The following is a 17,263-nucleotide window of genomic DNA, read 5'->3' as shown; positions in this document are numbered from 1 at the left end:
GTGAGGTCAGTGAAAGGTCTGGCAAGCATCATGCAAGGGCAGCTGAAGAGGGAGTTGTGCGCCTTTACTGCCCCCAGTTAGCCTGGCTTCACAATCTCCTCCAGCAGGGTTGATCTTCCAGAAAAAAAGAGTATAAGTAGTGTGTGGCTAGAGTCATCTCCTTGGAGATATGACAGGAAATCAGAACTTTTAAGAAAATGAATAAATTGACCAGAGTAGCACTCAAGAGTATGAACACAAGATTGAGTCTGTATAGTTAAGGAAACTGTCAGTGAATTGACAGTCTGGAAGAACAGATCCTGGTAGTTTTAAAATATCAGTTTAGGGAAAAATGGGTTTAGGGAGGACAAGAAACTGAGCACTGGGAGGCTGACAAGAGCTATTGGCTGGCCTGACCCTGGAAATTATCAGGACCTGCCTGTACTTTGACATTATTCACTATCCCTGAGCTTGAGGTGGGAGCCAGCAGGTGGAAAGCTGACAGAGAGCAAGTGCCTGCTGAGGTCTCTGACGAGCACCAGTGGTAGGAGCTGCTGCTGGAATAAGAAGACAAAGTTTGCAGAGCCATTTCTCCTACACCCTGGTCTTATGATCCCTTGATATTCAGTTCAATAGAGATTGCTGATTTTGAAAAAAGAAGAATGCAAAAACTTCCTCAGGAAATGTGATAAGGTTAGAGGCCCAGAAACTTTTGTTGGGAACCTGAGCCAGATATAGAGATCTTGAACTGTGTGCAGCTTTCAGATGCTAGGTGAGCTGTGGGCTGTAGGGGGGAAAGGACTGAATCCAGCTCACAAAGATCTGAGTGAGCTACTCAAGGCTGTCAGAGGTCTACTGGAGTCCACACTTCAAGTCCTCACTCCATAAAGTAGCCCATTTATGACTAGTGTAGACAAATACTTCTAATATTGACCACATTTTATCTACTGTGTTTGCACAAAATTAGTTATTCTATTTTATTAGGGAAGGTAAAGAGTTGCTCTTAAATTTAACCATAGAAAAGAACTGTAGTGATCAGAAAACTGAAACAAAGCTAAAGCAATTGGCCTTTGAACTTTGCAAAAGTTTAGGTACCTTTAAGTCTCATATTAAAAAAAGACAAGCATAATGCCTCATAAAGTCAAGAATTTGGCAAAGAATCATTGAAGTAAGGTGGTATCACTGCCTCAACTGCCACTAGAGGTCAGCACTGGACTCTCGAGGTGGTTCTTTAAGAAGAAAAACATTCTCTGAAACAGATCGTCTCTCGTCACTTACGGTTCCCCTTGTCATCTCATGCAGTCTGTCTCTTGAACCATGAATGTGACTGTGGATCCCAGACAACTGGAAAAAACAGTAACAGTTGCTGGGGTGAGCTGCTCAGATGTTCCACCTCCAAATGTGAGGAAATCTTAGGACATGTAACATGGCCCTCACAGGGCCCTGGGTGGGGCCTTGGTAGTCAAAGTACTTGAATTAGATACTATGGCAGCAGGTGTTTCAGAAATAATTACACAGCAGGGCTACTACTGGCATCATTATTTGCAGTTTGAAGTCATGGGGCCCCGACCTTGCTATTCTGTCCCTAGACTCTACACTAACCTTGGCCCAGGGGCTCCTGCTTCCTTGTGTCCCACTCAAAAGCTTACTGTAGTAAAGTGTCTTGTGAGGAGGAAAACTGAATCGAGTACAAGTGTACAAAATAGTTGTGAAGGTTTGAGAGATTTGGGGGCTGATCAAAGGAAAAGAGACCACGATAAGAGCCAATAACACACAACAAGGTGTACTGGACGGGGCTTAAACAGGGTTGCATAAGAGGGGAAGTCCCTCAAGGCAGGAGCCCATCCAGAGCCCCATGACGTGGGGGTTACCATCATAAAGGGAAGGGGGCAAGTGAGCACCCAGGCAAGACAGAGGTGGAAAGGGGGTTTACGTATCTAAGTGCTGTTACTCAGAAGTATGGTGGGGAGTCTCTGAGCCAGAGTTCCAACGGGCCATAGCAGCTTGCAGTCTTAGAACCACAGGCTCTTGCTTACCAATGGCCAGCAGATGTGGGGTGAGTCTTGCAGATATATAAAGCAGAAAGGCTCTAAATGGCTAACAATCTGCTTGTTTGGGTTATTATTAAAAAATAACTGAAGGTGTGAAAATTTGAGTTTGGCACGGCGGGCTTTTGAGCTAATGGGTCTCAGGCTGCAGTAAAGAAATAAACAAATTAGAGGTCAGTACACAGAGGCACTCTTTGGCTCACTTATATAACAGTGACAAAAAGCTCTTTGTGGAATTAACATAGAGTTGAACGAAGAGAATACAACATGAAAGATAACCAGGAATTTCTGAATCAGATGTTTCTGGTTATCACTGGCTAAGCCACTCGTACCAGTTCTCTCTCCTGTTGAGAATAGAAAAACTGAAAGGAAAATTATATTTATATATGCATGTCTTAAAAGCATTTGAGAGTAAAGAATTACTGCTGACTAGGTCATGATTAAGGAACAAGAGAAGCTGAGAGGCTAAGCATGGTGAGGAACAAGAGAAGCTGAGAGGCTGAGGAGGACTCAGAGAAGGGGGAAAAACCTGGACCCTGGACCAACAAGAATGAAAATGGTGCAACTTTATTTAGACCTTAAAGCACTGCACCCCAGGAGAAAGGGCAAAATGGAACAAACCGTCCGTGGTTGACACTTACTTTGGCAGTCCTCCAGAAACGACATCCCCGGTGTTCATATCCCGGTGCAGCCCTCTTGAATCTGGGCTGGCTTTCTGGCCTGATTTAACTAAGAGAATGTGGCAGAAGGGATATTTAACCTAAATCTTGAAAAGGCCTAGCAGCTGCTACTTTTGCAAACTACTTTTGATAACATTTGAGAAATATGACTTCCCTGAGACCATCACGTTGTAAGGCCTCTCACCTAACCATGTGGAGAAGCCACGTGGAGGAGAACAGAGTCCCGACCAGTACCAACTTACCAGCAGGTCAGTGAACCTATCCTGGAAGCAGATCCTTAGCTCCAGCTGAGGAGTCCTGGTCAAAACCAAATAGAGCAGAAAACTATCCCCACAAAGTTCTACCCAATCACAACATTATAGGCAAATAAATTAAAAAGATTGTTTTAATACTAAATTTTATTGTAACTTGTTGCACAGAAATAGATAACTGCGAGACCAGTCTTGTATGGACTATAACTGAACTTTGAACCATCTGAGTGACTGAGAAAATCTCAATTCCTAATACCGGATGATACCAGTTTTGTTTAAGTGCCTCCAGACATCTTAAAGTAGGAAATAAAAATTCTCTCTGGTAAACATGTTCTCAGTCCTTCAATTATTCTTTAGAAGTTTTAAATATCTGGCACACAGAGAAAATCGAGGACACAAGACAAGACAATAATGAACAAGAATCAGCAGAAATGAGACAACAGAAACAGAACTCTGGAAAATTAGGTATTAGAGTTATCAGATACAGACATTAAAATATCTATGATCAAGAAGATAAAATACAGGATTGGGAATTTTCACAGAGAGCTGAAAATTATGAAAAGGGACATTCCCGATGTTTTAAATGAACAGATACATTTTGCAACTAAAAATTACAACAACCAAATTCAAGAACTCAGAGCTAAGGTTTAACAGATTAGCGAGCTGACTGAATCATAGACCAGAAGAAAATAACGAGAAACAATTACAAGAAGACAAAAAACAATGCAAGAAAATAAAATACATAGAGGATCCATGAAGAAGGTCTTACATTGTGCAGCTGGAGTCTGAAAGAGTAGAAAGAGAAGGAGGAGAAAACTATTTGAAAACATAATGTATGCGAATTTTCCAGGCTCGTGAATGTTATCAATTCATATATACCAGAAGCCCAATAAAAACCGAGCAGAATAAATAAAAATAAATCACTATAGGTAGTGATTTAAGCCCATCACAGAGAAAAAAATGTTGAAAAAAAAGATGGCAAGCTTCTACAGAAACCAGAAAAAAAGTGACAATTACCTTCAAAGAACAAAAATTAGGCTTCCAGCAGATTTTTCAACAGAGATGATAAAATTCAGAAAACAATGAACAGAAATATGGATGAAAGAAGATAACTGATAGTCTACAATTCTATATCCAGAGAAAATAGCATTAAAGAAGGAAAATGAAATGAAGACTTTTTTTTTTTTTTTTTTTTTTGTCTTTTTGCAATTTCTTGGTCTGATCCCGCAGCATATGGAGGTTCCCAGGCTAGGGGTTGAATCAGAGCTGCAGCCACCGGCCTACACCAGAGCCACAGCAACGTGGGACCTGAGCCGTATCTGCAGCTCACAGCAACGCCGGATCTCCAACCCACTAAGCAAGGCCAGGGATCGAACCCGCAACCTCATGGTTCCTAGTTGGATTCGTTAACCACTGAGCCAAGACAGGAACTCCTGAAGACATTTTTAAGTTAAACAAAAACTGTAAGAATTAATCAGCAGCAGATCTATACTAACAGAGATACTAAAGAGCGTTCACAGTAGGAAAATGATGCTGATGGATAGTTAGAGATGCAGGGAATAACTAATGGCAACAAAATTAGAAAATATGTGAGTAAATGTTCACAAATACTAATTGTATGAAATATCATCATAGAGTTGACCCTTGAACAACATGGGTTTGAATTGCATGGGTCCACCTATATGTGGGTTTTTTTCCCCCAATATATACCATGGTACTACATGATCTGTGATTGGTTGAATCTGCAAATGTGGAGCCATGGATATGAAGAGCTAGCTATGAGACTTGAGCATCCACATATCTGGGTACACACAGAGGGTCCGAGAATTGATTTCCCATAGATACCAAGGGACAACTGTATACTAATTGTATTAAATAACAATTCTTGAGGGATTAAAAGATTAGAGAATTAAAGAATATACTATGAACAACAGAAGTTGGGAGGGACTAGTTGTGTTAGTAGTCCAAGATTTTTATATTGTCTTGGAGGAAGACAAAAGTACATTGATATTACACTTTGATAAGTTAAGGATTTCCTAATCTCTAGGAGAACCCCAAAAGAAATAATAACAGAATGTGGATTTTCCAAAGCATTAGAGGGGAAAAAAAGTAGAATAATGAAAAATAATCAACTAGCAAAAGCCAGGAAAGGAGAGGAAAGAAATGTATTGTAGATGGGACAAAAGAATATAATGAAGTCATAGATTTAACCTGAAATACATAAAAAACTAAATTAAAAATAAATATAGAGGAGTTCCAGCTGTGGCTCAGAGGTAATGAACACAACTAGTACCTTTTGAGGATGTGGGTTCAATCCCTGGCCTTGCTCAGTGGATTAAACAGCTGCCGTGAGCTGTTGTGTAGATCACAGATGTGGCTTGGATCTGGCGTGGCAGTGGCTGTGGTTAGCAGCTGTAGCTCCAATTCAACCCCTAGCCTGAGAACTTTCATATACTGCACATGTGGCCCTAAAAAGAAAAAAAAAAAAGTGTAATGCTTCAATTGAAAGAAAAAGACTGTCACTGTGAATAAAAAAAAACCCCAAACTATATGATGTTTACAAAAGACACATCTAATATATAAAAGGACACAGAAAATTTGAAAATAAAAGAGAAAAATAAACTCTATGTATTAATTAGTCTAATAAAAAAAATCTAGTGTAGCTTTGTTAATATCAAAGTAAAGACAAAATATTACTAGGGCAAAGAGGCATATAACTTACCAGGAATATATAACAGTTGTGAAATTGTATGCTTCTAAAGAACATGACCTAGTAGCTTTGTTAATATCAAAGTAAAGACAAAATATTACTAGGGCAAAGAGGCATATAACTTACCAGGAATATATAACAGTTGTGAAATTGTATGCTTCTAAAGAACATGACCTAGGCGCAGTGGTTAACGAATCCGACTAGGTTCGATCCCTGGTCTTGCTCAGTGGGTTAAGGATCCAGCGTTGCCATGAGCTGTGGTGCAGGTTGCAGACGTGGCTCGGATCCCACGGTTGCTGTGGCTCTGGCGTAGGCCGGCGGCTACAGCTCCGATTAGACCCCTAGCCTGGGAACCTCCATATGCCATGAGAGCAGCCCAAAAATGCCAAAAAAAAAAAAAAAAACCAAAACAAAACAAACAAAAAAAACATGGCCTAAACCAAAGAAAGCAAAAAAATGACAGAACTATAAAGGAGAAATATGCAAACCTACAGTCACAGTGGGAGATTTTAACCAAAACAAAAAAAGCAAAGGAAATTTACTGATCTTATATATGAACAAAGCACCCAACAAGGACAGAATAAACATTCTTTAAAGTATACATGGAACATTTATAAAAATTGAGCATATAATGAGACATAAAGCAAATCTCAAATTTTGAAGGGCTTATATAGAATATGCTCTCTCACTGTAGTGCAATAAGCTAGGGAGCAAAAGTAAAAAGACAGCAAGAAAATTTCCATATGTTTGAAAATCAGGAGGCACAATTTAAAATAACTCGTGGGTAAAATAAACCATAACGAAAATTAGGAAATACCTAGAACTGAATGTTTGATATTAAAATTTGTGGAATGTATAGTACTTAGCGGGAAATTTGTAGAATTAAATGCACATGTTAGAAAATTGAGTCCAGCAATAAATAAAAAAATACACAATTAAATTGAGTTTATCCCAGGAACATGAGCTTCATTTAACATTAAGAAATCAACCACACCAACAGACTAAAAGAAAAAAAATCTCCTCAACAGATACAGAAAAGACATTTAATACAATTCAACATTCAGTCACTTTCAGTGAATTAGTAAAAGAATAAGGAGAGAAGGATGCCTGCTTTAGTCATTCTTAACATCATACTGGAAGTCTTAGCCAGGACAGTAAAACAGGGAAAATGTACATGATATATAAGAACTGAAATGAAAAAAGCAAGCATTATTTTCAGATTATATATGCAGAAAATGCCAAAGAACCTATAATTTAGTAAAATTAATAAATGAAAGCTCAGAAAAATTTCCTAAGCAGGAAATTTGTAGGATAAAAAATATATTAAAAATCTTTTATATCTATAATAAATTAAGAAAAACATTGTAATATTAAAACCACACAAAAAGTTAAGTTCCTAGAAATAAATCTCATAAAATATATGCAGAACTTATACAGTAAAATGATAAACTTTGAGTTCTAAGTATATATACAATGTCAATCTCCAAATTAATCTACATTCAAATGCAAATGCAATGAAAATCCCAATTGTGTGTGTGTGTGTGTGTGTGTGTAAGCTATTTCTAAAATTTGTGTGGAAATTCAGAGGGTCCAAAAGAGCTATAGAACTTCTGAAGAACAATAATACAGGAGAACTTGTTTAAGATACTAAGACAATTTAACAGTATCATATTTAAGACTGTTACTAGCCTAGAAGTAGTCACATTAACTAATGAAGCAGAATAGAGAGCCTAAAACACAGAAAAAGTATTTTATCTTTTTAACAAATGGTGCTAGGACAATTGCCTGTCACGTCTTTCCTTGAAGCTATGCAATAACTCCCCCTCCCCTCCCCCACACGAGAGCAAGAGCTAAAGCCTTTGCAATGTTCTACAAGTTACTACATGATTTTGCTCCTCAGCACCTCCTTTTTTTTTTTTTGGCTGCGCCTGCAGCATATGGAAGTTCCTGGGCCGGGGATGAAACCCGCATTACAGAAGCCACACTAGCTGCGGCAGTGACAACACCGGATCCTTAACCAGCTACAGCACAAGAGAACTCCTGGTGCTAGGATAATTAGATACTCGTATTTTAAAAGTAAGACTGTATGTATACTTTCTACTACACTAAAAAAATCAACAACCAATGGATCATTGACTCCCACGTGAAAGGCAAATCTATAAAGATTTTAGAATTAAAAGAGTTTATAGGACAGGATCTTCCCCAATTCAGGAAAAGATTCATTCAATTAATGAAAATTAAGAATTTCTGTTCTTCAAAAGATTCCATAAAGAAGCTAACAACAACAAAAAGGCCCTAGAAATGAAGAATATATATGTAATGCATAAAACTGACAAAGGATTCATACATAGAATACTATACATATTTTTTAAATCCTACAAATTGAACAATCAAACTAAAAACTGGTAAATGATCAACATGCACTTAAATAGAGGATATCCAAACAACATATATATCAGGCTGTAATCGAGAAAATGCAAATTAAACACAAAAAGAGACAGACTGACACACACACACACAAACCATCAGACTGTCAAGCATTACAATGCCTGTCGATACTGAACGTCAGGGAGATGTGCATTGGAACCCGTGTACTGGTTTCTTATATTTCACCTGGGTGTTGCCTGAGTGCAAGGGGGCATGAGTTCCACTGATCCTCCCCTATGAAGACATATATCAAGTTCCATGTTTGCAATACATGCCATATATCTGAAGTACTTAGCTAGAGTTTGTTTTCACCTGAAGTTCATTTTCCTAGCTACCACCAGGCTCCTTCCCATTACAGCCATTTTTTCCTCTAGAAATAATAGTCTATATCTAATATGAGATCAGGTTTTTCTTTTCCTGTCTTTGGTGGGGGGGTGGGGGTGGAGGGCTACCTTTGCTGTAGATGATGCTGGTTTGGCCATTAGGGCAGTTTTTAAGGTTCTAGATGTAGGAATGCCTTACCTTCCCGCTTCTACTTTCTTTTGGGACATGGAGGGGGCAATAAATTTTGTGGCTGAGGGAGTTTAGTAGAAAGTCACAGAGCAATGGGGAAATCTCCGAAATGGCAAGCAACAGAAGGTAATTGGAAAAGGCAGCTAAAAATGTGCTCAGTGGGATAAGGGGGCTACAAACACAGCTGTGCCGTGGTGGAACTTAACTCCCTGAAGCTCAGGGGCCAGCCTTTACAAAGAAGGTCTCCTCTGGCATTCCAACACCATGGAGATAGATCTGGCCGTGAGCTGGGGCAACATGGTCAGAATTGGGTCTTAGGTGATTCACAGACTGGTAAGTAAATCTCACCCGAGTGTTAGATGGTAGAGGAAGAGAACTGGGCATTACAATTCCTGGAATTATTCCACTGCCTCGAAATAGGTAGATCTTAGGAGTCATGGTAATTATAACTATAAATCCATGTTTACATTATCTGCCACTCACTGAATTCACTATGCACTTCAGTTGACAGTTGTCACTGGATTCTGAAGTGGAAATCAGAGGCACTGATGCTATTTCTAATATTAGTTAGAGCCATACAAGATTAACAGTGGCTAAGAGTATAGAGAGATTTGGAATTAAAGGTTTATATTCTGGTTGAACATTACATCACTTTTAAGTATAAAATGAGAAATTCTAAGAAAGATCTTTAAAATGAATAGGGAATGTTACATTTGAATGTACTCCAAGCACCTCTCCTTTCACCATAAAATCCATATGTGTTTTCTTGCTGTATAGATAATACCCAAGGGGGTGGGGTGATCGATCAATTACCTCTTTGAAGAATTGTGTAACTTTGGCAGCTGCCTCTGCTGGCCATATTTCCTGAGGATTCCTCAGAGCCAAGAGCATCTGTGCCAAGAGGAGTCAAAATGCTGCTGACGACCAGGAATTGGATTTAATACAAATGGAGGTGCTCCAGCCTCTCTGAACTTGCCAATTCCATTGTTAGAGGCATGTGATAAATGAGTGAGTGCATCTGCCCTTGTGAGCTGACAAAGATCCAAGCTGCTTAAAATATGGCAGACTCCTCTGGCTAGGTCTTGGACAGTGTGCATCAGTTCTACAACTGAAGCCTAGAAATAAAGAGGCATTTTCCAGGGATTTTTTTTTCTTTCAGGGGAGAAGTAACAGCCTTGCATTTGGTTGGCCTAGACATGATTTCTGAAAGCAGAAGGGGAAAATGCTGCAATTTTATTCCAGGGCACAGAGTGAGAATTCCAGGAAGACTGAGCCCTTATAATTAATGTGTTTAAAAAATTCACTTGAGGCTTTTTGATGATTATGTATTTATTAAAGTTTGAGGACTTCTTTCTTCCTTCTTCCCCTCTCTAATTTGGTACTGGGTCATTTAAGGGAACAAACTCTAAACTTTCAGTTATTAAAAGAGCATAAAATTTGTATCTAGAGCTTAGAAATGCTTAGAAAAGGAAAATACACAAATAATAAGTGTATCTTTTTATAACAAGAAAAAACAAAGAATCACCTATAATCCCATCTATGATCACAGCTGCTGTTACAACCTTTCATTTTCCTCTTTATTTCTACTTATTTTTCTGCTTTATTTTCCCTATATAAAGACATATACACAACTACCTGTGTATGTACAAGCATGTATGCATGTGTGTGTGCACTGTATGTGTGTGCACATGCGCATGTGTGCATGTGTCAAGGTCACTAAAGATTTCTCTATCATTAAACCCAGAGGTAACGTCTTAGTCCTCATTTGTACATGACCTGTCAATGACATCTGACACAGGTGACCACTTTCTTCCTTGAAATACTTTGTTCGCTTGGATCTCAAGATTCCATATTCTCCAGATTTTTCCTTCTGCATCACTGGTCCATCTTTCATCTCCTTTGTAGTTTCTTCTTTCCGAAAGTTCAGTCCTTGGACTTATTTTAGATGTACTCACTTGGGAATCTTTTCCAATTCAATGGCCCTAGACACCATCCACCTGCTAAGAACTCCCAGATGAACATCTCCCAGAGTAAGTCTTGTCTGCACTCAAGGCTCATATATCTGTCTACCTCCATCACACTTGCGAGTCTAATAGGTACCTCAAAGGTGTCCAAAATAAAACTCTAAATCCTAGCAAACTATTCCCTACTACCAAAAAAGAAAAAAATCTCTTGCCAACTCATTAAATAGAAACTCCAAAATTCCAGTTGCTCAAGCCAAAACTTTATTGCCATCCCTGTTTTCCTCTTTGTCACCAGCTAGACCTCAAAATATATCCAGAATCCAATCACTTCTAACTAACCATCTATTACCACACTGGTCCAAACCACTATGAACTTCCCCTAAAAGAATCTCTTACTTTTGCCTTTGTCCTCTACAAGACTGAGTGAGCCTTTGAAAACTAAAGTCAGATCATAATACTTTTCTTCTCCAAACACCCCAGTCGCTTCCCATACCATCCAGACCAAAGCCAAGGTTTTTACATTATCTTATTAACATTTTTGTGCCTTATATTTTTAACTCAAAAATATGCAGGAGGCAGCTTAGTGCTCCAGGTTAGATTGTCTATGTTCAGATCCTGGCTCTCACTATTAGAAGTATGACATTGGGCAAGTTACTTAACTTCTCAGTGGCTAAACTTCCTCATTTGTAAAATGGGATTATTATAATACCAATATCATAGACTTATGGTGAAGATTAATGAATTAATATTTATAACATGCTTCCAATAGTACTAGCATGTGGCAGACATTATAAATGTTTTTTAGAATGACAAAATACGCATTTTGTGTCTTTAGCACAAGATTTCATTGCAAATTTTGCACATAAAAGAACATGTCTTTAATAACAATTGTAGATAGCACAAACATCTCTCAAAGGATAAAAATGTTTTGGTTAAACAAGTTTAAAATGAACATCATCATTTTATTCTTTTTGTTATTCTGAGTTCAGAGTTAGAATGGATTTTACACCATGATTTATGCTTTTAAGTTTTTTTGGTACTTTTTAAGCATCCCAATGCTAATCTGCTTTATTACTCATCTACTTCCTAACCAGCAACACTTTAATTCCTAAAATAGGTGTGATTTTTTTCATTTATTATATAGATTGGCTTTTAAGATATACTTTACTTTTCCTCTACTTACGGCTTTTTATTGTTGCATTAAAATGAAACAAAACAATAAAAATAAACAAAAGTTTAAGGTGCATTCCTACATATGAGCACAGTAAGGAGAATAAGTCATGGAATTCCCAGTAGAAATTCATAAAATTTATTGACTTTGTAGAGAAAAAATACTACACACTCAGTACAGAAGGAAGTGAGGGAAAGGGCCCCTAGCCAGAGCCTGGCTATCATAGCTCAGTTCTTACACTTAATTTACAGTTTTCTAAATACTTGATTATAACTGAAGAACAAGTAATACTCACAAATCACTCCCCTTCCCCCCCCAACACACCCCCTGCAACACAGCACTCATACCCTTCTGCAATTGCTTTATGACTCACAGAGGAGAGAGGGCCTTGTACTCACAAGTAAATTTCTACAGATTATTTAAAGTGGGAAGACCTATTCAAAAAGAGGTCAAAGACACATCTGAATTACAAGGTTAAGTCAGAGTATTCATAAAAACAAAAGGGAGTTAGGATTTGTGAAAGGGTCATAAGGTTTATTCAAGGGTGTATAAGTCAGAGATTTTTTTTTTTTTTTTTGACAATTGCGTTTAAATTTTAGAATATGTGATGTGAAATTTTGTTAATTCTGGAAAATTCCTCCAGTTCTAAATTGAATTTTGGGGTAAACTTGCCCCGTTGCTAGAACTCTTAAAGGCCTCTGCATGTTGAGGTGAGCTACTGATGAGCTTCCAGGTAAAAACAAACTTCACTTATCTGCCAAGAGCAAAATGCCTCAGTCTCAACAACTATGCAACTACTGAGAATTTCCTTGAGGACATGAGGGGAGAAAAGATACTATTGTACTTGCACATTAGAAATAAGAGACAACATTTAACAAAAACTTGCTTAGTTAAATCAACATTATCATGAAACATCATTTCATGGTACTTGCATGTATAAAAGAGGTACAAATGAATACTGCCTCTCTAAAATATCATAATTTTTATCAAATAACACTTTTCCTTTTTTTTTTAAATTTTAAAAGAAAATTGGCCTTGAAACACCATCCAGACAAGAATCCAGATGATCCAGGTGCTGCTGAAAAGTTTAAAGAAATCAACAACGCCCACACCATACTAACCGACATGTCAAAGAGAAACATATACGACAAATATGGCTCACTGGGACTCTATGTGGCCGAGCAATTTGGAGAGGAAAATGTTAATACCTACTTCATGCTATCAAGCTGGTGGGCAAAGGTGAATTGGATATTTTTTTCCCTCAAAAACAATTTCCTGGAAGATCATGATATTATTCACTCTTTTAGACTCTATCTCAAAGAAAGCCTAGCCTTAGTATATTACTAAACTCTTGTAAATAAAAGGAGATATCGCTTCAACTGAAAGGTGTTATTTAAGGATTGTTTTTGCTTTAGCTCATCAGATAATTATAAAATACAGTATGACTTTAAATACTTCTAGACGTTAATTATATTTGAATTTGAAGCTTCAGATTAAGTCTGACTGCCCTCCCTACCCCCATAATGACTAATTAAGAACTGACTCATTGCTGAAAACCAAAAATAATTTATTAGTGTGACAACTTCTTAAAAATTATTATAGGACAAATTTAGCCATGTACTTTCCTATCTATAGCATAGGCTACATTAGCAAACACAATATTGGGGAGAATGTGTGTTAATTATGTCACAGGCTCACGTGGAGCCTGCTGTGAGTAGTAGAGCAAGAAATGAGGGGGAAAAGGTGAGAATTAAGTAGTGGAGGACACTGAGTTGGGAGAGAGAAAGAGAGGGAGAAAGAAAAAAAAGTATTTGGTCAAGAAATAGGCAGCATTTTAAAGACAGTGCAATCACAATTGACTCTTGACAGTAAATTTTGTGTGATTTCTTAGGAATCCCTAGTACATGTATGTTTGATGATGGTTTTATGTTTATTTATGAATATTAATATCCTTATCTTATAATAAAGGTATATTTACAGATGAATCATATATATAGTCCACCAGCATATCTTTGGACAGTTTGTATATATACATGTGATAAGTTCATGGTTTACACATTTGGGGAAATCATATGAATTCACATTCACATGTGTTATAATTAATAACTTACATGAGTTGTAATTAATAATTTAAGAAACTAGAGATATCCAAAGAGGCAGGTGCTGTGTTCAGCATTATTTTGCTACTTTCTTCCACTAAAATAAATCTTGCTAAATTGAAGAATTTTATATACACAGGATGAGAGGGCATATGTTTTTGCACATAAGCATGAAGAGAGTGTTTTATAACCTAAAGCCTCACTTGCCTTCTCCAGTCCCCAGAATTCCTTTTTGTGGGGATAACTGCAATTCCCACTGAAACCCCCTTTCTTTATTGTTGAAGACTTGGGAGGGAGACAATTTCCTGCCAAGAGGATTTGGAACTTGAACTAAGACTATACATACTGCCAATGTCATTTATGATGATAGATTGAAAGTTCACATAAAATACAGGGTTTTGTGGGCTTGCTGGGGAACCTAACCTCCAGGTATGACACTATTTCCAGGGGAAGGTACATCTGGAGTTCTGGATAATTATAAACTAACACCTGAATGCATACTGGTGCCTACCTGTGTAAAAAGGAGAATAGGTTTCCTTGCCCAGGAAGTTGGCGAAATTGATCAAACTTCATACAGACAAGCAGAAGCTGTTCAGTAGTATAAGAGCTATAGAAAATAATTCCTGATGTGGCTCTTTTAAAAGGCTACAGGAGTTCCCTCTGTGGAACAGGGGGTTAATGATGGGGCTTGTCTCTGTGGAGGCGCTAGTTCTATCCCCAGCCCAGTGTAGCAGGTTAAGGATCGGTGTTGCTCCAGCTGTGGCGTAGGTCACAGCTCTGGCTAGGATTCCATCCCTGGCCCAGGAACCTCCATATGCCATGGGTATGGCCAAAAAAAGGAAAAAAAAAGGCCATAAAAAAAAAGTCTTCCTTCCCCTTCTGCTTGTGCCAGAGCCTAATTCCACAGTGCCTATTAGAGTGGCCTGACATGTAGAGATGATGTATTAAGTATGCACTGCACATATGAATCAGTGTACCAATTCAAAAATGTGCATTTTTAAAATAATGGACACCTGCTTATGTCTTGTACTGAACTAGGCACTGCAGGATGAGACAAGGTTATTTCTGCAATAGGCAAACAATCTAGTTAGAATAATTAAAGAATAAAACAATATATGAATTAAAGGAAAATTTCAGAGAGAAGAAAAAATATGGGAATGGAATATTAAAAGCAAGAAAGGACAAAAGTAGGTAAAGAAAGAAGGAACTTGTTGGACTGGGTGACTGAGAGGAATGTGGGGGTGGCAAGATGAGCTATCAATAGTTCTTTGATGAGAATGATTCAGCACCCTTGGTTATTAGCTCATCTGACTTGTAGGGGTTATGTTTGTTGGTTCACTTATTGTTTTGTTTGCTTTACTCTTAATAATGATCACCATGGCCTAAGAATAAAGAAGAAAATGTCAAAAAAAAAAAGGTCATTCTTCATTACTTCATCTGCAAGTCACTTATTCCTGCCTTAACTTACTGGACAAAACTTTATAAGGCATGTATTTCCAAGGAAACTAAGGGAGTCCTCCATGGAATACAGACAAGGGTGACTGTGTGGTCTGTGGGGTGACCTGTGATGTCTTCATGTCTTGAATGTACGCTGGGGGTTTCCCACACCCCACTACTACTCACCCTTGTTTTGCTTTGCCTTTGTTCTCCTAGACTCTGTTTGTCATCATTGGCCTCTTGACCGGCTGCTATTTTTGCTGCTGTCTGTGCTGCTGCTGCAACTGCTGTTGTGGACGCTGCCGGCCTAAATCATCGATGCCAGGAGAGGACTTCTATGTGTCCCCAGAGGATCTTGAGGAGCAGATCAAGACCGACATGGAACAAGGTGGAGTAAGATGAGAGTAGAGTAGTAGGTATCCCTACATAGGCTGGCCAAGCACCAGGTTCTAGGGTGATGGTTATCACTAAAGTGAGAAATAACAACAAAATGGGGGAATTCCACATACTTTCACCTTTGTTACCTCTTTGGGAGAGGATGAAAGGACAGTTAACTTTACCAGTCACAGAGAAAAGCAGAATCTTACATTGTTAGAAAGAAGTCATGAAGTATGTTGATCAGAGAGCAAAGCCAGTACAATTCACAGTCTCATTACAAGAGACTGAGATGTGGGTTCAGGGAGATTTGGGTGAGAATCCCCAGTGGTAGGAGAACCAAGGTAGAACTTTCTCCCAGGAAAAGCATTTCAGCCTGCCACTTTAGGGTCTCTATTCAAATAGAAGGGAATGGACATCATGAGATGCCAGCAACTCTTGACTTTTCTTCTTTTTGATTACTTGATGAAGAGTTTCAGGTAAAACTGGGGGAGGATAGTCTTTCTTCCCTGGAAATGGAGCTTCCTTCCAAATGCACACATTCAGCACTAGCCTCAAACCAGCATCAAGAATACTGTCCTATAGAAATAGGACTGTTTGCTTTGCTAAACCACTTCCACATGCCTATCAATGTGTATTTATGGCCATGATACATTACTTGATTGATCAAGTTCATTCTATCTAGCAATGATAAAGAAAAATACAAAGAAAGATAAAATCTCACAGAATTCATGACACCAGGAATACTTCATATTCTCTGGGAAATAACTTTGTTCAAACTGGAGTCAAACCTGCCAATGTCCTCTCTGTCTTGCAGTCATAACCCTACTGTCATTTTCTCCTGCAGAAAGCATCATTATCCTAGATAACAGACTATCACTAAGTCGCAAAGGAGCCTGGACAGCCAAATAAAAGAATTACTTGATAATTCAGACAATCTACTGTTGTGTCAGAATCAGGACTGTACTCTGATTCTTTTGATCACAATGAAGCATAAATTCTATGACATTAGAGCAGAGGCTGTTTAAAGGCTTCCACATACTTTTAATTCCCTATCAAATATGATACTAACTAATAACCAGTTATTACCTTCCTGACTCTAGCTTAAAGGAAGAGTCTTCAATCATGTGAATCATTCTTGGTCTTGGCCAATTTTAGGGCTCTAGGAAGTCAGAAAGGACAGAAGGGATCTTCCTGCAACTTGTGATCCCTTCCTATGGGGACCACTGTGTGGCCAGTCTATAGACAGGAGGTTTGCTCTTACTATTTTGTATTACTGCCCCTGGAGCCAAATTGTAGACTCCTAGTAAAATACAGTTACAAATTCCTTTTGCTTTATTTGGGATATAAAAGGACAAATCTCACAATGGTACATACATACCAAAAAGAACAGGCAAGCTGTTACTCATAAATGGGTTAAACAGATACATATGTGTAAACTCCTCTTCTGGGAAGAACCAGTGACCTTGGCATAACTTATTTAAGAATGATGAACCCAGTGCATTCATCCCATCTGCTCTTTTGAGGGAGATAAACTGTTCCTAGATCATGTCAGGGGTCGCTGGCCCCATCTCCTCTAACATCCATCAACCCAGTCCAGTCACAGACA

At 38.3% G+C, this 17,263-nt stretch overlaps 1 protein-coding gene across 1 annotated transcript in view; it reads left to right on the top strand.

Annotated features, from left to right (window-relative positions):
• Window positions 1–17,263, top strand: part of DNAJC5B (DnaJ heat shock protein family (Hsp40) member C5 beta) — an 83,465-nt gene that overhangs the window by 51,255 nt on the left and 14,947 nt on the right. Inside the window, exons 4-5 of the mRNA NM_001206401.1 lie at window positions 12,769–12,982; window positions 15,496–15,667. Coding sequence (NP_001193330.1) covers window positions 12,769–12,982; window positions 15,496–15,667 — 386 coding nt within the window. The remainder of the gene's footprint in view (window positions 1–12,768; window positions 12,983–15,495; window positions 15,668–17,263) is intronic.

This window comes from Sus scrofa, chromosome 4 (genome assembly GCF_000003025.6).
Source record: "Sus scrofa isolate TJ Tabasco breed Duroc chromosome 4, Sscrofa11.1, whole genome shotgun sequence".
Taxonomy (NCBI): Eukaryota; Metazoa; Chordata; class Mammalia; order Artiodactyla; family Suidae; genus Sus; species Sus scrofa.
Note: the sequence above shows the minus strand (reverse complement) of the source record. Positions and strands in the feature narration are given on the sequence as shown.